The sequence below is a fragment of the Myotis lucifugus genome, unplaced genomic scaffold (assembly GCF_000147115.1).
Source record: "Myotis lucifugus unplaced genomic scaffold, Myoluc2.0 scaffold_131, whole genome shotgun sequence".
NCBI lineage: Eukaryota > Metazoa > Chordata > Mammalia > Chiroptera > Vespertilionidae > Myotis > Myotis lucifugus.
The window spans coordinates 2,099,456-2,123,240 of NW_005871179.1; the positions used below are offsets into that span (position 1 = coordinate 2,099,456).

General features: G+C 47.0%; 1 protein-coding gene across 1 annotated transcript in view; it reads left to right on the top strand.

Annotated features, from left to right (window-relative positions):
- Positions 1-23,785, top strand: part of CSMD2 (CUB and Sushi multiple domains 2) — a 268,349-nt gene that overhangs the window by 21,500 nt on the left and 223,064 nt on the right. The window contains exons 5-7 of the mRNA XM_023758472.1: positions 7,135-7,256; positions 18,771-18,874; positions 21,900-22,012. Coding sequence (XP_023614240.1) covers positions 7,135-7,256; positions 18,771-18,874; positions 21,900-22,012 — 339 coding nt within the window. The remainder of the gene's footprint in view (positions 1-7,134; positions 7,257-18,770; positions 18,875-21,899; positions 22,013-23,785) is intronic.

The following is a 23,785-nucleotide window of genomic DNA, read 5'->3' on the forward strand; positions in this document are numbered from 1 at the left end:
GATTTTATCCGCTGGCCACTATGCAGCTGGGAAGAATCATGGAAAACCAAGCCAGGGGAATTGGGTTCCAACGCAACCATCACCACTTTTTAGTTGTCCTTGGGGCCAGTGTCTTTACCTCTCTGAATCTCTTCTTCTCCTGCTAAAGGCAGATTATAGAAAATTACTTTGTGACATTACAGCAAGGACTAGATGAGGCAGTGGACTGCAAGCTTTTGTGTAGAAACATCCCAGTGTGGCTCTGAGGCTTTTGTGCACACAAGCTTGGTTTAAACTGCTAAACACTGTTGGGATTTAGCTTCCCCACGCCTGGGGGCCCACCACAGCCTCTAGCTGCCGCTGGGTCTTTTAAAAGCCTGTCCCTCACTGTCTCGCCAGATCACATTGCAATGGCACAGTTTGGAGGCACACAGACTTTGATCTGGATCACAACTCTGCCCCCATTAGCTTGCTGGCCCTGGGCAGGTTCCTTCATCTTTGTTTTAGCCACAGGGCCCTCATTGTGAACTGGGAAACCAGAACTTCCCCTGCTTAGTGATGGCAAAATGTAAATAAGCCACGTTATAGAGAGTGGCCAGCACTTACTGCAGTGGAGAGGGGTTCTCAGGGCAGGTTCGCCTTCTTGCCGCTCCCTCCTCCCTGCTTCTCTCCCCTAGATCATCGTGAGGCAGGGAAAGCGAAGGCAAAGGCTCCTGGGTTTGAGCTTTGACCAGCTGTCCCGGGCAGCACTGAAGGCCAAGGGCTGAGATAGATATTAGATTCAAGGGTCCTTTTATTTGGGCAGTTTTGAAAGTTTTTCTTTTCAAATCTCTAGTTTTGAGTTTAAGTAAACCTCACTTTAAGAATAAAAAAGGGACAAAACTCTGAATTCCAGGATAGCTGCACTAATAGCAGGTCACCCAGAGATCACATTCTGAAAAGGATCTGTCACCACACACATAGCGGCATTGTTTCTCTAATGCATTTCAATTGTGATGTGATTTTAAATATTCCTTGTCCACACAGTTAATTACACTAAAACACGAGGCCTGGCAAATAATAGGCTCTCCACAAATGTTTCAAGACGACCTGCATGAATCGGTGATTAAAATCAATGAATGCTGTGGCACTGTGCCCTCACTTTGGAATCTGGCATCAGGCATTCACAGGCCTTTCTTTTGTTTTCCTCCCACCCAAAGAAATAAGCATCTACTTTGACCCCTAGAAAATTGTGATCTTCCAAAGGAGATTGAGGGCACCTGAGCACTGTTATACACACTCCATTCAGCCCCAGATAGAGGCAGAACAGTATATATAATAGGGGGCTTACTGGACTTATTTTATATATGGGGCTTAATATTTTAAAGTGAGATTTCACAGAAAATAAAACAGATGTAGGTGGGAGGTCTCGCACTACAATAGGGACAGGAGATTGGGAGTTGCTCGCAGCTCACCACTCTCGGCAGCCCCTAAGCCACCTCCAAGGAACCCCTGAGGCTCTGGGGAACACTGTTTATAAACCACTGATAGAATGAAGAGGACCAAATTGACAACCAGGAGACCTGGTTTCTTGTGACCACAAATTGGGGTTGACAGAGAATAGGACTCGGTACCAGCCCCAGAGGAGATACTTACAATTACTGAGGTAATCTACAGAAAACAATACATTTCTTTATCCTTTGTGGAGAAACCCACTATTTGCTGTATACATACGTATATATTTATGTACACATATTACATACATGCACATTTACATATCTGTTTAAAATACAGACCTTTATGGTAGCGAGAACACCAGACTCAGGACTCAGACCTAAGTTCAAGTTCCAACCTTGCTGTTAACTTGCGTGCCGTATAGCCCAGGGCAAGTCACTGAACTGCTCTGAATCTCCTCCCTCATTCTCACACAATGGGAATGAAACATGGAAAATATGGCACCAACCAGCTAAACTAAAGGTCATGAAAATTGCAGGTGACTATCTTCCTTCCTGGTGGCCTTTGCTGGATCAGCTTCCTGGGCCTACTCCTTAAACACCAACTTTCTGAGTTTTCATCCTCCTCACCTCCTTTTCCCCCACTCCTACCTTGAGCCTACACCTACCTCCTCTCTTCTCCCTTCATGGTTCCCTGAGTCCCATGTGCACTAACGATAAAGCTCCCATTTATTGAGCTATTTATACTTGTATAAAGCATTGTAGTAGGCATTCCTCATAATTTCTTTATGAAGAATGTGGCAATATCCATATTTCATGTTAGTTCAGGCTTGGCGTAGTCAGTCTACTCGCCCAAGGGCACAAAGCTAATCGGTGGAGCTGGAATTCAAACCCTGACTCCAAAGGCTCCATCCTACACTTCCTGAAAATTGTACCTGCACATCCTTCAGAGTCAGTTTGTTGGATGGAACCACGGAGAACATCTTTCTCCCCCACCTTTTGGTAACTTAAATTTTTATTTAAAATTGTAAACTCACAGAAATTTTGCAGGAAATGTGCAAAGAACTCCTTTGTACTCTCTACCCAAATCCAAACAACTACTTTCAATGAGTTAATGGCCAAGAAGGGAGCTGAGAAGGGCCAGAGAGGCATCACAGAAGCCAATGAATGCGAGTTTCACCAAGAGAGAAGGGTCACTCTGGTTAGATCCTCCAGAGAGGTCAATTGGGGTTATGTGTCTCCAACTGAGTGGCAAATGGTTGAAGTTTTTCTTGTAAGAAATTGTCGAGGAAACTGAGCAAAGAAAAGGAAAAGGACTGACTTGAGCAGAAGCTTCAATTACAATGGCAAACCATGAATCCGTGGTGGTACCACGGTGCTCCAGCAGCACCCTGGCACCCAGGATTAGGAATAGAGAAGGTGGATGGAGAATTAATCAAAGGCATACTAGTATATGAGTGTTGAAGGAGCCATTGGTGAGGGTCTTGAGGTCCAGACTAGTGAAAGAAGAATGATCAGCAGGGGATTGAAAGATGAGGGGAAATGAGGGAACCAGAAGGCTAGAGGGGCCTATGATTTTAGGATAGCAAATACCTCAAGATCAAGTTGCTCTGCTGGGTGCATAGGCGGCAGGGGAGAGAATGGGATGATGGAGTTTAAGATTTCACAGATGGCTCTCTTGGGCCCAGAGCAGCAAATCCTGGGTATGGCCAAGGACATGGATGACTTTGGGTAGGAGGACTGGCCTCTAAAAGGCAAAGGAACTGAAGGGAAGATGAGCACATAAGCACACAGGATTGCAGAATGGGGGATGAGAGAGAGTATGTGCCTGCCAGATGTTGTCTGTTTCATCCATAAAGACTAAAGCAAGGTCATCAACTGAGAGTAAGCGGAACAAGAGGAAGGGTGAGAGGTCCGAGGGGCAGTTAGAAGGAATGAAAGGTTCTTTGTACAGAGTAGGAGAATGAGCTCAATAGAGCTAAATGGCAGAGTTGCTGGGAAATATCTAGGATTTTTTAAGGTGAATAATCAGGAATTTATAGTGATGTCAATCTTCCTGCTCATGTGATTTTTCTCCAAAAAGCTCAACCTTATGGGGGCAGATCTAGAGAATGTAGGTGGAGAGCTTCATCCAGAATTGATGTCTTTCAGGCAACTGATGAAAGGAAAAAGGAGCAAGAGACTTGGATGGATTTGCAAGAAAATAATCATCATGGTGGACCATGGGCTCTAGGTTTGATAAGGACAGAAGAGGAGACAGGGAGCTGATGGGTGGAGAAAAAATGTTGGTGTTAGTGGAATGAGGTCTAGACGAAAGTCAGAGTGGAGTTCCTCCAGGGGTTCAGCAACTGTTTATGGAGCAATGACCTCCAGGAGGTGAGAGAAAGCTCTCCACTACAGAGGGCTGCAGAGGAAGCAGTGGACTGGGGAGGGGGAGACAGGCTTCGATTAAGGCAGGAGCTGGAGCAGGAGGTACTGAGAGATGTTGCAGATGCCAGCCAGGTTGGTTTGCCTTAGACTTGGTGGTGGGAACGTGGACAGGAGGAGGAGGCAGGTCAGTAGTAGGAGAAGCAAGGGAGGATAGCATGGAATAGTATGGGAATCCGTTTTGGGGAGAAGATAGAAGGCCAAAGGCATTTGCATCTGAAGCAGTTTCCTTTTTGGTGCCAAGTTGTTGCAGTGCCAGAACTGGCTGTGAGTCCCGATCGTTCCTCCTAATGTCCCCTGGAATACCACCCTGTTATAAGGTAGTGATGTCCAGAGGAAGAGAGGGAGTGGCTGCAGAGCTCAGACATGGAAGGCTATGGAGAAGTCTGAAAGCTATCCAGCAGAAAATATGATGCGAAAAGGCAAAGAGAGAAACATCAACATGTGTGTATTCATTAATTCAGACCTTGTCTGAGCATCTACCATTTTGTCAGCCCGTGTGGGTTGCAGCCATGAGCTAGCCATCTGTTGGTGGGATCCCAGGGGCCGGCTGTTCAGGGGGAAGTCTGTCCACGGACCCCCTGACCTCGCCCAGACAGCAGAGGAAAAAAAGTAGCTGATGCTCCATTCTGAAGCTGTTTTAAGGTGCTTCATGCTAAATATCTGCAGAATGTAATATTTTAATTAATTCCCTCTAAGCTCTTAAAGTGGTAAATGCCTGTTTGACCTGTTCTCTCTAATTACCTTCAGCATATTTCAACAGACTGAAAATACCATCTAATTTTTGGAAACAAGTGCAGGATAAATTGAGTCTGAGGCTGAGGGCTTTTAAGGCAGCGAAACCTGGCTTTCCAGAGGAGGTGTAAGATGGTGCTGGTGGAGGTTGAGGGTTCCCCAGAGCTAGGGCTCTGGATCCACAGGTCCTCTTCGAAGAGGTAGGCTGGGGTCAAGGCTTTGGTTTTGATGATCTTATTCAAATTAGTTTAGTAATGTCCGTCTCAAGTGTGGTCACGGGGAAAAGTCCTACATAAAGCAACTTCAGGAAAGGTAGAAAAAGCTCTCAGGCCTTGAGAGAAATCTTGGGCATCGTGAAATGGAATGAACAGGCATGGGAAGTCCCACAGTCTCTGCTCCCCTTTGCTGAATATTGACGATGCTCCAGGTCCTGGGTGAGCCTTCACATCCATTATCTCAGGTACCTGCATCCTATCATGCCTCCTCGGGAGATGTCACTAGCCCCATCTTACAGGTGAAGAATAGAATCAGAGAGGTTTTCTAACTTCTTTAAAGCAAGTAAATTTAAAACCCAATAGGAACAGCACCTCGCATCCAGGATTAGGAAGAGAAAAGGTGGATGGTAGAGTTAATAAAAGGCAGAAATGAGAGTGTTGAGGACGCCATTGGTGAGGGTCTTGGGGTCCGGACTAGTGAAATTTATGAGAGAACAAAGGGCATGTCAGCATAAAAGAGAACTCTCCTCACCATGGCAGCTGCCTTCAGGCCCAGTTGTATCAAGCACGACCTGTGAATTGAGGTGTTTCTCAGCACAGACTTACAGAAGCAGCTGGACGCCCACAAGGGGAATGGAGGAGAGGATTCTCCTAGGCCAGTGATGGCGAACCTATGACACGCAAACTCATTTTTTTAGTTGATTTTTCTTTGTTAAATGGCATTTAAATATATCAAATAAATATCAAAAATATAAGTCTTTGTTTTACTGTGGTTGCAAATATCATATAGAAAAAAAATTTCTATATGTGACACGGCACCAGAGTTAAGTTAGGGTTTTTCAAAATGCTGACACGCTGAGCTCAAAAGGTTCGCCATCACTGCTCTAGGCCCTTGTTTAAACTAGACTTAACTGACCTTTGAGCTCAGAAGGAGGGAGAAGACCCTTTGGGTGCCAGGCTGCGGGCATGCCACCAGGAACTGCCCCACTGACAGTGACGAACTAGAAGAGAAGGAGCCATTCGGACCCAGCCACTTCTCGCAGATAACTCTCCGACAGCTCCGCCTGATGCTGTTTCCGTACCTGCTCCCTCCACGAGCTGCTGGCCCTGCAGAGAGGGCTGCGTCTTAGATGGTTTTTCTCCCCACACTCTGCCTGGCCCCTGTTAGGCACTCAATAAACATTGGAATGAGTGAGTGCAGGAATGAGCGTCTGAAATGAGAAGAGATGAGTTATGTCCGGAAGCTGCGGGAGCCGCTTCCCAGACCCTCCAGGAAGGGTTCCTGGGAAAGGTGGATCCTGGCCCCATCCACACACAGAGAGGAGCTCCAGGATGTGTTGCCCCATCAGAGGAAACCAGGCTTGACACCACTTTCATTTCATATACTTAGGCTTGCTGCGTCTGCTCACTATTTCTTTACCTTTCGGCACTTTGCCTACAATTAGGATAAATTGCCATGTGGGCAGCAATGGAACAGGCTCATAGAACTCTTTATTAAAATAGCTGAGCGCTAACATTGAAGAATGAAGTGGCTAGAACTAAAGAACACGTTTTTAAAGAAGGCAAACACCTAGGTACAATGTAGTACCTTAACTGTTACCAATCACTACTTAATCTAATTAGCTCAGAAGCTATTTTAAGGGGCTTAATTAGATTAAGCTGTGATTGATAACACTTTATATCTACTTGAGTAGAGCACTTCTTCTAATTCACCTTGAATCTTTATGCTTCCCGTCAAAAGCCTGTTTTGGGCATGTGCGGAGGGGGAAGTGGGGAGGTTTTGATTGGCACTGAGGTCACTCAGGTTGCCTGGTCCAGGCTGAGCTGGGGGCCTTGGCAGAGTCCTTGGGCACAGACATTCTGAGACCTAGTGAGGTGGCCTTGACAAGGACGCCCTGAGATTCTAGTTCAGGAGGCCTGAGAGCAAACGGGGAAGCATAGGTCAGCAGAGCAAAGCATGGGCACCTCAGCAGGCCTACAGATGTCTGGGGCCCACCCAGAGTTAGGTGACATGAGGAGTACCAGGCCACACCCTCTTGGTAGAGTTGAGCTGCTGATCACAGTGGAGTTGGGGTTGGGGGCTGGCTTAGCTTGACCATGGAAGCTCATCGCTGCGCACAGGGCAGCAGGGCAGGCAGGGCATGTGGGGCCTCCCCCTACCCCAGTGCTCCAGGAACTGTGACTTCCCTCTGAACCCACTGAGAACTATGAGGGAAGAAAGCAAAAAGCAGAAGGTTATACCTGGGTGGAGACTGTACAGACTTCAGTCTCTTCTGGGCTGGGGGTGAGAGGTGGGGATGGGAACTGGACCTCGTCTAAACGAAACTTTGATCTTCTCTCTGCAGCCCGCATGTGTGATGCCCACCTTCGAGGTCCCTCAGGCATCATCACGTCCCCCAACTTCCCCATTCAATATGACAACAACGCACACTGTGTGTGGATCATCACAGCACTCAACCCTGCCAAGGTGAGGCTCCTGAGGAGCGTGGGTGGTGTCCTGTGGGCAGGGCTTGGCTGGAGACAGTTGGTCTACAAGGGTTTCAAACTCAGAACTTGGTTGTGCTGGGTTCTTTGTAGGCAAATCTTTAAAATTGTTTTTATTAAATATCAAGTAGATAAAAAGCAAAATATAAGTTAGATATAAAGAACATCACTGCAATAGACACCTGCATAGCCAAATCCCAGTTACGTTAGTGACGTGATGTATATCCCTCACCAGCCCCATCCCATTCCCTATCCCTCAGGCACACTCTACCTTGATTGTGTGCTTATCATTCCTCTTCCTTTGTTTACAGTTTACACATAAATGCGTATTCTTAAAAATACATTGTCTAGTAAGCCAGCATTTGAACTTCATATAAAGGTAGTCATGTTGTATATATTCTTAATCAACTTCACTCAAAATTATGTCCCTAAGATTTATCTATGTTGTTGTGTGTAGTTTTGCAATGCTATACACATCTTTTCACACACTTATTTCACATTTAGTTCTCTCTTTTTTGGTGACATGCCCTTTGTTCTCTCATAAATTGTACAAGTGTCTTGCCAAGATCCACAGAATAACCTGTTGGAATCTTTAGTTATACCAAACTATAGATCAATTAGAAAAGAATGCTTATATTTGTAATTCTGAGTCTTCTGGTCCATGAGTATGGTATTTCTCTCTATTGACTTAGGACTTCTTTAATGGCTTTCAATAAACTTTTGAAATTTTTCCATTATAGATCTTGTACCATTTCTTAACATATTTACTCCTAAATGTGTTATATTTGTTGTTGCTGTTATAAATCATATCTTTTAAATTTTTATTTTCTACCTATTTCTTGCTGATGTTTAAAATACAATTAGTTTTTATTCTTTGATCTTTGTATATAGCAACTCTTTTGTAATAATTTATCTGTGAATTATTTGAGATTTTCTCTACAAGACAATCATTATCTTCAAAAAATGATGGTTTTATTTCTTACTTTCCAGTCCTTATACCTTCTCTTCATTTCTTTTCTTGCCCCAACGTTCTGACTTAAACCTCAAATATAATGTCAAATGACTGTGATGATGGTGGGCACTCTTGTCATTGTTTGCTGTTAATAGAATATTCTTCATCATTATGATATTTGCTGAAGCTTTTTTTTATTTGTTTTTTCCTAATCTTAGTTTGCTAAAAACTTTTATTGTGAATGGACGTTGAGTTTTATCAAGAACCTTTGTATACTTATTAATATGATTTGCTCCTTTATTTTCTTAGTATGGTGAATTACATGGGTTGACTTTTCTGATGTTAAACCAACCTCACATTCCTGGTATAAACTCAACTTGGTCATTTAGCATTATCAATTTTATACATGCCTATAATTGATTTGCTAATATTTTATTTAGTAATTTGCTTCTATTTTGTTAGTGAGATTGGACTTTTATATTACCCTTGCCAGATAATTTTGTCAAATATTGCTAATCTCATAAAATAATGTAGAGAGTGTTTCCCCTCTTCTGTTCTATGGAACTAAAAGTGGAAGATTAGAATAGCTTTGGAAGTTCTGTGCAACATTTCAGGAAAATTATCTGGGTCTGATGTTCCTTTTTTGGAAGATTTGAAACTATAGGTTTATCTTTTTATGACTAAAGGATTATTTATATTATCTGTTTTTTCTTGAAGCCATTTTATTAAGTTTTCTAATTTATTGGGTATAAAGTTGTACATACTATCTTTTATTATATATTTTTACTCCCCTTTTCATTTCTATTTTGTATCTTTTTTATCAATATTGCCAGAGGTTTTACATTTTACTATTTTTGGAAAGAACCAATTTTGATTTTCTTAATACTTCTTTTGATATATTTATTTTCTATTTCATCATTTTCTGCTCATCTTTACTTTTTTCTATTATATTTGGATTTATCTTGTTATTCTTTTCTGGCATCTTAATGTCAATGCTTAATTTATTATTTTTCAATCTTATTTAAATATTTAATGCTATAAATTTCCCTCTAAGAACTATTTTGGCTACATTCCCACAGGTTTTTATGCATAGTGTATCTATTATAGTTTAGTTATGAATATTTTCCAATTTCCATTACTCTTTCATCTTTCAACCCACAGCTTATTTAGAAGTAGTTCCTAATTTTCAAACAAAGGGTTTTTCTAGCTGTCTTTTTGTTACTGGTTCTAAAGCTTGTGGTCAGAGAAAATTGTATTTGAATCATTTGAAATTTGTTGAAACTTGCCTTTTGGACCAGAAATGGTCATTTTTTCATACATATTCTGTGTGTACTTGGAAAAATGAAGCGTATTTTGTAGTTTTTGTGTCTTATTGCATCAAGCTTGTTGATTGTGCTTATGCTAGTATTCTTTATATCTTCATTGATTTTATCTTCTTGATCAGACAGCTGCAGAGGACGGCATACTAAAACCTCCCTCTATGATGAGAGAATGCTAGGAATAATAGACAAAAGCCACTATGATGGCTTTTGTCTATTATTCCTAAAGTTCTCTTAATTTTGCTTTATATATATTGGGACTATGTTATGAGATCATGCAAATTGAGAATTATATATCTCATAATTATGTAATGACTCTCTTTATCTATAGTAATGTTTTAAAGTTTTTTCCCAGCTATTACATCAGCTTTCTTTTGGGTTTTGTCTAATAAATATTCTCTTCTTGCTTTCAACCTTGCTAAGACCTCAGTCCAGGCACATCCTGTCCCAGTGTGCCTTCCCTTCTCCTCCAGGCAAATTCCTTATTCCCCTTTGAGACACAATTAAAATACCCCCTCTTCTGAGAAGCCTTCCTAACTCCTCGAGGTCTTGCTCCTTCCTGTTCCTACTTTTCCCTTTTTGTGTATATATCACATTGTACTGGGTTTAGAATCTCTTTCTCCTGTAGCTCAGAAATGCCCTGAAAGCATTTTGGAATCAGTTACCACAGTGCTCGGTGCAGAGGAGGAGCACAGCGGGTGTTTGAATAAGTTAATAACTGATGGAGACCTGTGTCCGTGTCTAGTAGCTCCTCATGTGTGGCCCCGCCCATGTTTGGCCCCAGGGCCACCTCCTGTTATGACCTTTCAGTTCAGCCTCATGGAAGACATGGGTGATGACATTTCCGTGGTCAGGAGTAAAACCCAGTCCCGTGTCTCTGCCCCCTACCGACACACATCTGCCTTTCTTTCGCAGCTTCGCAGTGTGAACTCAAGACTTATGATTCCGTGTGCATATGAACTTCAGTGGATTTGATTGGGAAAGTTAATCCAGCTTTGCTAAAAAAAAAAAAAAAAGTAGAAGTGAGGCTGGAAAGGGAGGGGACATGGAAGGGAGAAGGAGGGGGCATGGAAAGGAGAGGGAAAGGAAAGCTCATTTCATGAACTTCAAAGCCAAAGATAATAGTGTTTTGATTATTCACTCTTTAAGGATTATCACTGTCACTCTTCCCTTTGTAAGCCTGAAGAATTAAGAATTAACTCTCTAGGCAAGTGATCACTCAGGAGTGCAAATGTCAGGAATACATTTGTTGGCCCATTTGCTCACTCGCTCACGCATTCAGCATTTACTCATGCCCTCTGTGCTGGACTGTGCAAGCTGCTGTCTAGCTCTCAGAGAAGCCAAGTTTGCATGACAGGGTAGCTTAGAGGGACCTTTTAATGGCCGCCTCCAAGTCCTAAACTTGATCCCTTTTTTTTTTTTTTTTACAGTTTCTTCACTTCCCATCATATCTTGGCATTCCTCTTCCCCTAGAACTAATTGCACACCCTTCTCTGTTCTTGAAGACAAGCCCCGCCCCTTGTCTAGCTAAGATTGTATGCCCCTCATGTTTGCCCATACCCACGCTTCCCTAATTTCAGTACTCATCACACCATGTGGTGTTTTCCGTATACTTGTAAGTCTCTTCTAGAATGTGAGCTCTCTGGGTGGTGGCCATGTTTATCTTGCCTGCTATTGCTGCTCCAAAGCCCAGCACTTGGCAAGTGCATATTAACTATTGAATGAATGAATGAATGAATGAATGAATGAATGAATGAATCCATCAATCAATGAGTGGATGAGTCACAAATGGGTGAAAGGGTCTACTATTTTCAGAGCCACCAAAATTAAACGGAGGTAGTGACCAAAGTTCCAGAACCTCCTAAAGTTCTCAATCTCTATCCATGGGCTTTCTTTCCCAACCTCCTCAGAAGCCTTCCTCATCCAAAATATATAAAGAGCTCATACAACTCAATCACAAAAAAACCACGAGCAATCCAAAATGGGCAGAGGATCTGAACAGACATTTTTCCAGAGAAGACATACAGGTGGACAACAGGCACATAAAAGGATGCTCAACATCACTAATCATCAGGGAAATGCAAATCAAAACCACAGCAAGACATCACCTCACACCTGTTAGAATGGTTATTATCAAAAATAAAAAAAATAACAAGTGTTGGAGAAGATGTAGAGAAAAGGAAACCTTCATGCATTGTTGGTGGAAATGTAAGTTGGTGCAGCCACAATGGAAAACAGTATGGAGGTTCCTCAAAAAGACTAAAAATAGAACTGCCATATGGTGGAGCAATTCTACCTCTGAGTATTTATTTCAAGAAAATGAAAGCACTAATTTGAAAAAATATATGCACCTTGGTGTTCATTATAGCATTATTCATAATAGCCCAAGATATGGAAGCAACTAAGTGTCTATCAGTAGATGAATGGATAAAGAAGATGTAATTTGATTAATGGAATACTATTCAGCCATAAAAAAGCATAAAATCTTGTCATTTGCAACAGTATGAATGGACCTTAAGGGTATTATGCTAAAGAAAATTATACAGAGACAGACAAATACCATATGATTTTACTTATATGTAGAATCTAAAGAACAAAACAAGTGAAAAAACAAAACAAAATGTACGAATACAAAGATTTGTGGCTGTTAGAGGGGAGGGAGGTTGGGATGGGCATAATGAGTGAGGGAGTCAAGAGGTACAAACTTCCAGTCATAGAGTGAGTAAGTCATGGTTATGTATTGTACAGCATGGTAGCTATAGTCAGTAACATTATATTGCATATTTTGTTGTTGTTTTTTTCTTTTTTTAAAATATATGTTTATTGATTTCAGAGAGCAAGGGAGAGGGAGAGAGAGATAGAAACATCAATGATGAGAGAGAATCATTGATTGGCTGCCTCCTGCATGCCCCCCACTGGGGATTGAGCTTGCAACCCAGGCATGTGCCTTGACCAGGAATCGAATCGTGACCTCCTGGTTCATAGGTCAACCACTGAGCCATGCCAGTGTAGCTTTATATGGTGATGGGGGAAACTAGACATATTGTGATGATCATTTCACAGTACATACAAGTATTGAATCATTATGTTGTACACCTGAAACTAATGTAATATATCAATTATACTCAATTTATTTTTATAATACCTTTCCCAAAGGTGCCAGAGGCCCATCTGCTTGAACTCCCAAGGGTTCAGGTCAGCCTTCCCAGCAGTTTCCCCTCTGCCCTCCTCACTCCCAAGCCAATTCTTGAGCCCTACCCTGGGCCCTCAGCAAGACTGGAACAAGGATCACCATGAAGGCCAAGGCCAAGGCCGCGAGTTTGACATGCTTGAGTAGGCCGTGCCCAATAAAAGGGAGCTCTCTTCCTTTCATGAGCTAATAGTCAAAGTGACAGCAGCATTAGTAAACCAAGGCTGGGTGGGCCAAGGTCAGCCTTCAGGGGCTCAGAAAGTGCAGGGAGGAGGAAGGGGGAAGTAGGGCTGGGCAGGGCATCGTGGAGGGGGGTCTTTCTAGCCAGAAAGGAGCAGGGGCTAGGCTTCCCAGGGTGCTGAACTTTATCCTGAGGGTAAAGAGATGGCAAACTTTTTTGTAGTGATGAAAGCCTTTCTTCAGGACCTATAGCTATTGGCTTGCCACTGGCTGTGAGTTCCTGAAAATTCCACAGAAGCTTAAACAAAACAGTCTGTTTTCCCCACCACCAGAGGTCCAGAGCGGAGAGTCCAGGGCTGGTTTAGTAGTTCCCTCAGGTGTGCTGAGCACCTTCTATTTTTCCCTCTGCCATTTTTCTTTTTTGCATGTGACTCCTGTCCTCATGATCACAGGGAAGCAGAAGGCTGCTCCTTCTCTGTTCTCACATCGATATTCCAGGAAAACAAGGAGAAAGGCAGGGAAATGCTCTGTGTACTCCTCAGCTCTTATCTCATTGCCTAGAACGGTGGTTCTCAACCTTCTGGCCCTTTACATACAGTTCCTCATGTTGTGACCCAACCATAAAATTATTTTCATTGCTACTTCATAACTATAATGTTGCTACTGTTATGAATCATAATGTAAATACCTGATATGCAGGATGGTCTTAGGCGACCCCTGTGAAAGGGTCGTTCGACCGCCAAAGGGGTCGCGACCCACAGGTTGAGAACCGCTGGCCTAGAATCTTGTCACGTAGTCAGACATCCTTAGCTCTGAGGTTAGCTAGGTGCATGGCCTCACTTCAAAGTCAAGGTTCTGTTAAGAACTTATAAAGAGAGGGAGGGACATTTATTAAACCACCATCTGTGTCTGTCACAGACTCCCAAAACATGAGCTAGCTCAAAAAGAACTGCTTGATTGGAGGAGAGCCCTGTCCACCTTTACTGGTGGCCCCTGAAGTACCTTTATGGGACCCTGGGGTGCCTGGGAACCCAGTTTGAAAACCATTGCTCTAGGCCAGAGGTCAGCAAGCCTTTCTGCCAAAAGCCAGATAACAAATATTTTAGACTTTGAGGACCATGTAAAGTTTTTGTTACAACTCTTTTTGTAGTGCTTTATTTACTTTTTTAATCCTTTAAAAATGTGAGAACACTTCTCGGCCTGGCCAGGTGGCTCATCTGGTTGGAGTGTCATCTCCTATACCCATGGTCGGCAAACTGCAGCTCACGAGCCACATGCGGCTCTTTCGCCCCTTGAGTGTTGCAGGCACGCACGTGCAGTGTGATTGAAACTTCGTGGCCCATGCGCAGAAGTCGGTATTTTGTGGAAGAGCCACACTCAAGGGGCCAAAGAGCTGCATGTGGCTCGCGAGCCACAGTTTGCCGACCACTGTCCTATACCATAAGGTTGCAGGCATGATACCCAGTCCGGTCCTGGCGCATATGGGAGGCAACCAGTCAATGTTTCTCTCCCTTTCTCTCTCCCTTCCCAAATAAATAAATAAATAATAAAATAAAATATATCCTCTTAATTCAGGGGCCAGTACAAAAACAGGCCACAGGCCAGATTTGGCCCAAGGACCATAGTTATCCAACGCCTGCTCTAAGAGATGTCGGGGCACACAGATTTGAATGCAGAGTGAAGGATAGGCTGTATACAGTGTACCTCTGTGATCATGCCTACTTCATGTGCTGCCACTATCCTGCCTCAGAAAGGTGTTTGGGAGCTTTATTGATCGGCATGTTAGTTAATGAGCCATTATAAGATTGTGTTTAAACAAAGGCCAAAGAGAAGGGGAAACTGGAAGCATCGGTACATTGTGCACTGGGACCCGTCCCAAAGCCAAAGTCTAGTGTGTGTCGCTTCTGTCTGCTTGGTGTGATTAGGGCCTGTGTTAGGGTCAGATGCTAAAAGAGCAGTTCACATCCATGGCTGCTCTGACCAGTGATGTGAATCGTTTTATGGCTCTGGGTTCTGGCCGTCAAAGCAGCATTTCCCCATGAGAGACCTAGTAATCATGTGGTCCCTTTTTTGGAGGTGGCATGGTGAGCCAGTGCCCTCTGCCCCCGGGGCTGGCTAGAAGCAGCCAGCCAGGACCCCTGGTCCCTGTGGAGGCCAGGCCCCTCCTCCTGCCGAAGGCGCTGCAGGCCTTTTGGCATTTTATGTGCACCAAGTCCTTACTGAGCTGCTGAGATCCAGATAAAGGGCTTAGGGAAGGTTTGAGAGGATAAGCCATGCTCCCTGCCTCGCGGACCGAGACCCCGCTGGGGCGCTCAGAGGCAGCAGAGCAGAGCGGCAAAGAGCCTGGCCACTGGCTGCCTGACGAGTTCCAGGTTCTACCACTCAGCTGTGTGATCTTAGGCAAGTTGCTTAAGGTCTCCGTGCCTGAGCTTTCCCATTTGTAAAATAGAGGTATTCGTCGTAGCAGCTTTTGTAAATTTTACATGAGTTTATGTGTGTAAAAGGCTCAGAGCAGAGTTAAGCACATTGTAGGGTGAGCTCTTATAGTGAAGAAATCTCATAAGAGAAGATGATCAAAACTGTGATTAAGTATCTCAAAGAATCTTCTCGACCAGGAGTCAGCAAACTACTGCTAATGGGCAAAATCCAGTTTGTTGCTTGTTTTTTTATAAATAAAGTTTTAATGAAACAGCCACGCCCATTCAGTCTGGCTGTGTTCACTCTGCAACAGACCATGGTCTGCACAGGGGAAAATATTTGCTATCTGGCCCTTCACGGGAACAGTTTGCCAACCTTTGTTCTAGACCATAACTCCTGTGAGGAATCTGAGAAGCTAGTGATCAGTTCCATGCTAGAGAATCAGGAAAGGTTTGAAAGTGTCCTTCCACTCAACATCGTCTAAGCTGAGGGCATATGCCTGGCATGCCAGCAGGCACTGGCAGTAGAGAGACAGTGAGACGTGATCCTGCCCTTCAGGGAGTTCGTGGTGTAGTGGAGGCCCAGGTACACAGATGAGTCAGTGCTGCAGGTAAGTACTGACAGAGGTGGGAAGAAGGGGCCTCAGGGAGCACATGGAGGACAGAGGGCTCAAGGATGAGGAGACTTTGCTGGGGGCCAGGAGAGAGAGGACCCAACATAGGGGTGGCCAAGAGCTCCTGCGGTGGGAGGGCAGCAGGGAGCAAATGCCCAGGACTCCTCCCCATGTGTGTGTGTGTGTGTGGGGGTGGGGCAAGGAAATGGTGATGTCATCCTGTAGGCGGGACTGGGAGAGTGAGGATGCAAAGGATATTCTCGCCTGAGCAGCTGACCCCAGGATGATGACAGTAGCCAGCAGGGAATATGGGAGGCAGGTTTGCCTGCTCAGTGGGAAAGCAGACCGTACCCTTTTACGTAATGATGTTTACTTTGAATTTATATTAGTTCACACAAACACTCCATCCATGCTTTTGTTCCGGCCCTCCGGTCCAGTTTAAGAACCCATTGTGGCCCTCGAGTCAAAAAGTTTGCCCACCCCTGTTCTAGCCTGAGCAGCTGACCCCAGGATGATGACAGTAGCCAGCAGGGAATATGGGAGGCAGGTTTGCCTGCTCAGTGGGAAAGCCAGAAGGGCCCCAGCATCCCATCGCTATTGACAGTTACAGTTCATCCCCTTTCTAAGGACCCCGCTGCTGCGGTATTGCCATGGCCCTGAGACCCGTCTCTGGTTTCCCAAGGTCCCCCAATGATGTTGCTCCCAAAGCAGCAATTTCACCTCATACCTTTGCTTGCAACTCTTCCACAACCCTCCCTTGTCTTTAGGGCAAAACCCAACCCCTTAGCATGACAGACAGCCCTTCCTGGGCCGGCTCCGCCTACTTCTCCTGGGTCACCCCCACCTTCCAGTAAACAACTCCAGATCTACCAGGAGTCTCTGGACAAGTCCACGTCCTTCGCCTTTGCCAGGTCACCTGATCCTCTGCCCGATTGCTCTCCCTTCCTTACCCCTATACTGAGTTCAGTTCACCTCCCAAACTCAGCCTGGGGTTCCTTTCCTTCGGGAAGCCTGCTCTAGCCCTTCTAGTTAGTGGCCCTCACTTCCTGTCTGTCCTGTCTGTCCATGCTCAGGGATGTTCTTACACAGAAATGCTCCTCTCCGTGAATCCCATGCCTGTGCAAGGGCCCCGCTTAAGTGGCACCATGGCTCATGAGTGAGTGAGGCAGCTGTTCGCTTCCGAGGCGCCTGAAGGCACCTTGGGGTGAGGCCCTGCCGCCCCCCTGGCAGTGTGTGGGTGCTGGGCTCTTTGGTTTGGATGGAGGAAACCTGCACAACCAGGAAAATCTATCCATAGGATTTCTCTTCTTGGTTCATAGAATAGAGAACTAAGCCGCACCCCCAGCCTCCCCACTGGGAGACTGAAGATCTTCCTCAGGTTGAAGCCGGGTTGCCAGGGACAGAAAGACCCAGATTAGACGGTAGCCGTGGTGCCTCCGTGGTCCTGTCTTCACGAGTGGCACCACCACCCATCCACCCAGTGCTCAAACCAGAAACCTGCAAGTCATCGTAAAGCCCTCCTCCCCCTCACCCCCACAGGCATGCAGTCACCAAGCTCTCAGTGTTGCTGGGACCTGTGTCTGTCCCATCCCCATCCCCTCCTCCATCCCTCACCTGGACCCCCACAGAAACCTCAAGCATCCTCCCCACCTCTGGCCTCACTCCTCCCACATCGGTTCCCACACGAGCAGCCAGACTAATGCTTCCTCAAGCACCTATATGTCCCTGCCGCCCACTGTTTAAAACTTCTACCACTCCTCCCTCAGAATGAGCCCCAGCTCTGCAGGGCAGGGGAAGTCTTGAGATGCTTCGGACCTAGCTCCAAGCACATCCTCTAGTCCTGGCCCTTCTAGAGTCACCTCCTTGCACTAGAGGGCCAAGTACATTGTCCTCCACTCCCAGGCAGGGCAGCAGCAGGTGTGTTCAGTTTGTGGACTCGCCATGGACTGACACTGAGTACTTGTTCTGGAATGTTCCATGTCTGCCACAGCACAGGCCTTGTGCACCTGACTCTACCCATCCCTCCCTCAGCATCCCCCATTGGCTGGTCTTCCACCCCCTCTGGATTCTCAGATCCTCCCCCCCATCACGAGGAGCCTCCCTCCTGCCTCCACCGCAGGACAGTGAGCCACATGCCCCTCTGCCCTCCCCCAGCCCTCGCATGGGGTCCATCACCCCGTGTTGTGGTTGTCAGTTTGCTTCTCTGTCTCCCCTGCTCACTGAGAGCAGGGACTGTGTTAAACCCCAATGTTGAAACCCCATCCCCTAGCCTGGCATATGGTGAGTGCTCCATAAATATTTGTGGAAGGCAAGACTACAACAAGTAAGAGAGAAGAATCTTGTCGAAATCTCCTTCCTGGACCATTCATTTATTCAACAAATAAACAGAGGATGGAGAAAAGCAGGCAGAGAGACTGAGAGAAGTCTGCAGGTCCCTGGGGGCAAATAGCTGAGATTCCACACGTGGCCTGAAAAATTGCCACCTCGCCCATGGGGGTTCCTGTGCATTAAAGCATGAAGAATGATTCTAATCATCTCAGAGTGGGCCAGATGTGCCTGGTGTTGCCATGGCAGCCCCCAGAATTGGGCAGATGTGCCATGAGCATCTTTGGAAAACATCAGGGGACCCCAGAGACTATATGGCCTGGAAGGAAATAGTTCACACTCAAAACGCGGGCATGGAACTGCTCAGTGTGGATTGAGAGTCGTGTAGGATGGTGCCACGGGGACTCTGGGCATCAGAACATAACGAGGAAATGTCTTCCTGTTCTCAAGGCTCTCCCGGCTGCCCCTGTCTGCTCCCTAACCCCATGCTCCCTCCCTAGGTGATCAAGCTTGCCTTCGAGGAGTTTGACTTGGAGAGGGGCTATGACACCCTGACGGTCGGGGATGGTGGGCAGGACGGGGACCAGAAAACGGTCCTCTACATGTAAGTGAAGTAGGCATTCAGGTGGGAGGGCGGGAGCACGGTACCTTGGCTGAGGGTGGTGGGATGGGCTTGCTGGGTCTTGCCTGGTCCCCCAGACCACACTGCGACCAGGACAGGTGCCCTGTTGTGCTTCTAGTTTCAGCAACAGTCCCTCCGCCTCTCTCTACTCCAGCCAAGGGAAACAGAGCACCGGGCCACATTCTCACTAGGGATTCACAGGAAGTGTACAGAACGAGCAGTTCTAGGGAGCAGGGAAATAGACATTTTGTGGCTGTCTGCTTCGACACAGACTCTCCTGCCACCCAGCAGTTTTTCCTCAAGGCCAAGTACGTCCGTGGTGGTCTCACTTCAGACAGAGACATGAAAGTGCTTTGCTAACCTCCCTGCCTGCTCTTAGCTATCTGGGAAGTGGGTGGTTCTAGAGAATTAGGACCACATGGTCATACACATTCTCTGAGTCCAGAAAGGTTAGCATCGTATGGTCAGCCAAGGGAGAGGGTGCTAGCGGGCTCTCTGGGATTCCACGACATTGGGTCTTGGCTTCTCCTTTGCCCACCACCTGTAGCCTGACATGCAGCAGGAAAATGTTCTTGTTTGATACATGTGGTCCAGCTTCAAAGAAACAGACAGGCCTGACCTCATCCATCTCCCCTGCCAAAAAGAAGGGGTGATTTCATATATGCTGAGCACCTACTTGTGCCCAGGCACTGTGATGGGAACTTTCACATCAGTTATCTCATTTAATTCCCACAACAGCCCTGTGAGAAAGGTGTTATTATCCCCATTTAGTAGGTGGGGAAACTGAGGCCCAATGGTTGCAAAAGATGGTTGGTGGCAGAATCAGCACTTGAGTTCGAGTCTTTTGATTTCAGTGAGGGATAGCATCCCTTGCCATACCCACTCCCAGCCAGGCTAGCTCCAAGCTAATACCCTCTGGTTTTAATAATGAATGAAAGATAGCTATTCAGTAATAACTAGCTTGTCCAGGAGCTGTTCTGTTCTGGGAACTTCCCACACTTTCTCATACCTGCCTGGAGAAGATCCCATCAGGGCAGTTAAAGGACTCATGATGTTACCCACCGAGTCAGTGACATGGCTAGGACCTGGGCTCTCTCAGGAGAAAGGGAGAAATGTGAGCCCTGCCTATTCCACTGTATTAATCAGGGTTTGCCAGAGAAAGAGAACCAATAGGATATATATAGAGAGAAAGGGGTTTATTGTAAGGAATTGGCTCACATGGTTATGGAGGCTGACAAATCTCAAGATCTGCAGGGTGAGTCGGCAAGTTGGAAACCCAGGAGAGTGATGATGCAATTGTGGTGTGGAGCCAGCAGGCTCAAGACCCAGGAAGAGCTAATGTTTCGGATCCAGTCCAAGGCAGGGAGAAAACCCCCACAATGTCCCAGCTGGAGTTCAGACAGGAAGAATCTTCTCTTAAGGGAAGGTCAGCCTTTTTTGTTCAGTTCAGGCCTTCAGCTGATTGGATGAGGCCCACCCACAGTGGGGAGGGCAATCTGCTCACTCCATCTACCATTTAAATGTTAATCTCGTCCAAAACCACAGACACACCAGGAATGACATCTGGACAGATGTCGTCGGGATACCCCAGGGCCCAGCAAATTCAGAGAGCCATCTCACCCACCTCTCCCCTCCTCTTGGTGCCTCCCCACCACTCACCTGTCCTGGATCGCCGACCTATATGGTGTATCCGCTCAGTGTGCCCAAGAGGTCCTCCCACAACCCCATGTGCTTTTCCATGGAGAGAACCTTAGAACAGCAAAGCTGAAAAGACTCATACAACCCAATCTCCTTCTTTAACATGGAGTGGGAAAGCCAAAGCCCAGAGACGCCCAGCATTTGCCCAAGGTCCCCCCACAAAGAATGGCAGAGCCAGGGCTTATACCCAGATCTTTGGAGTGAGCTCCCAACAAGTCCTGTAGCAGCCCAGGGACTCGCCCATCACCCCCGGATCGGATCTCTTTAGGCCAAGGGAAACACATGCAACATGGTCAGGCTCCTTTGTTGTCCCAATTGGGTCAAACAGGAAAAACAGCGGCCTTGGCTTCTCTCTTGCTTCCTGCCACCCCGGAGTCACAGCCAACCCTGGCCTGGCCTCAATCTACTCACGTGAGAGCCCCCAGATCAGGGATGTCACACAGGCTGAGCTGGTGAATCCCAGGTGGTCTGTCCCACTCCACCCCCACTCATGTGCTGAGCATCTCTCTGCAGCCAAGTCAACACCCCCGACCCCAGCTTTGAGACCCAGGGTAGAGCAGACCCATTAATGAAATCGCCCTCCACAGCCTGCAGTCCCCGTCTCTACAGTAAGGAAGCCAGGTTTCTTCCAGAAGCCCCAGCCTGTGCACTGGACGCTGGCTCTGCCACTCTCCAGCAAGCTGACCTCAGGAAAGCTGTTGCCCGTGTTGTGCCTTTGTCTTCTCATCTGTGCAGTGGGGATATCACCCCTCCCTCACTGGGCTAATGGGGGCAGTAAATGAGATAACGGGCGTGACGGTGTCACACTTGGATAGGTGCCTGGAAAATGTGAGTTGAGTGAGAAGCTTCCTGTGCTCAAACTTCAGAAAATGTGGTCCAGGGTCAAGGCTGTGCTTTAAGCCTTATCCTGGCAGGGGAGGACACGTCAACTGAAAGGAATGGCTGGGTTCCCACCAGGGGAAGGGGTTTCTGTCTGTCTTTCCTGCAGTACAGTTCACACGAGAAATCAGAGGTTACAGGGTAGATCCCGTTCCAGCTAGCCCTGTCCCCCGAGCCAGCAAGGACACAGATGTCTCTCATAAGCCCAGGGGTCTGGGCGAGGAAGTGGAGGTTGAGATTCAAGCTCTGCCCGTGGCCGAGGGGGAGAGGCGCTGAGTCCCTGGGCTCCAGTGTCAGAAACTCTGTGGAGCTCACAAATTGCCCGAGTGGGCCTGGCCCCGAGATGCTCCTGTAGGTGTCTTCAGTCGGCAGTCATTCTGGTGGGGTGCCATGGTGGGGTGCATACCTCTAAATCTCTCTTTCCTGACAGCCTGACAGGTACGTCGGTACCAGATCTCATTGTCAGCACCAACCATCAAATGTGGCTCCTCTTCCAGACAGACGGCAGCGGCAGCTCCCTGGGATTCAAGGCCTCTTACGAAGGTAACTGCTCTTGGGGAGTGAGGGACCCGCCCTGGAGTCAGAGCCTCAGGGTCTGGATGTGGAATCAGCAAGCCCTGGGCTTGAACCTGATTCCGCACTAGCTTCCTCTCCTTGGAGTTCTTGACATCTCTGAGCCCCAGCCTCCGTCCTTGTCCAGTGGGTCTCCTGGGTTGTTTTGAGGATTAGCTGAAGTGAATCACTTAGAATACTGGATACACAGCACCGGGCACATACTCACTTCCATCCCCAGCTCATACTAAGCTCATGTAGACCTTTAAAAGGTCCCGTAAACTGTCTAATCTTGGTTACTTCCTACCTTCATACTGGAGATAGGAGCTTCCCAAGCTGCTACCCACTAGGGGTGTTAGAGTGATGAGAGGTTGTGCACGGTGCTAGGACAGACACACGCCTGAGGAGGGTACAGATGAGGGTGACCTTCATCTCTTGATGGAAATAGCCATTAAGGGAATGGCAGACGCTGGGACCCAAGAGATGCCACCAGCGTCACCCTTCCCTGCACTTCCATGCCTCCTGTTGACTCATGACTGCTAATGCCGACCCCCACAGAAAGGGGAGAGAAGCCGTCCCCCAGGGATCTGTGAAGGCCCTGTTAGGTGTCAGGCCCCAGGCCAGCACTAGGGAGCTAGTGCTGCATCAGGCCCAGGCCCTGTGGCAAGGGGCTCACTCTTTCTGCAAAAGCTGGGTAGCTATTGCAGTCAGGGGGGCGTGGCAGAGCCCGTGGAGCCATGGAGCGTGGCATCTTCCGGGGCGTCAGGAAATGTTTTATCCAGAAAGGGGGCCTTATGTCTTTAAAATGACAAGGTGACTACTAGAGAGACAGGAGGGAGAGGCGATCTTCCTGCACCCCAACTCAGAGACCTGAGCGTTCTACAGGAGGCTGTTTAGGGGGAGCAGTGCCAAAGACTCGTTCCACTCCATGGGCCTCACGCCCCAGTGCTCAGGGGTCCTTCTGTACCAGGACCTGGACTGTCTCCAGCCTGGATGCACAGCGTGTCCTGGGGCTGCCCTAACAGAGCCACACACCGGTTGGCTTGGTTCAAAGGCAATGTGTTCTCTCACAGCTGGAGGCTAGGTGTCAGGAGGCAGTGCTCCCTCTGCGACTCTGGGTAGCGTCCTTGCCTCTTCCCAGCTTCCCTGGGGACCCTTCCCGCAGTCCTTGGTGTTCTTTGGCTTGTAGCTGTAGCTCTTCGGTCTCTACGTCTGTTGTCACATGCAGCCCGTGTGACTCTCTCCCCCTCTTATAAGACATCAGTCATAACGGATAAAGGGCCCACCCTACCTCCAGTATGACCTCATCTTAACTTGATTACTTCTGCGAAGAACCTATTTCCAAATAAGTCACATTCACAGTCACCAGGGGTTAGGATCCAACATATCTTTTGGGGAAGACAGTTCAACCCATAACAGGAGGCCAGCCCATATTTCCTGCACTAACACTGTCATAGCTCAGTGCCCACTAGGGTGAGGACAGTGACTGCACTGTTCTAAGATCAGGAAGCATATGTCTGGATGAGACAGAGCAGCAGGCAGAGAGCATCCATTGGGGGACAAGCGCTGAGTTCAAATCCTGGTTCTCTGGCTTTCTAGCTCCAGAGCAGGTCAGGGAGCCTGTCGAGAGTTCGTTTCTTCATCTGTGAAGTGCAGATAATAATACAACCTAGGTCCCAGGGCTCCTGTGAAGGTTACGCTTAGATAAAGAATGTGAAAGTAAGAAGTGTCGCACGTTGCAACACAATAAGTGAGTAATGAGTG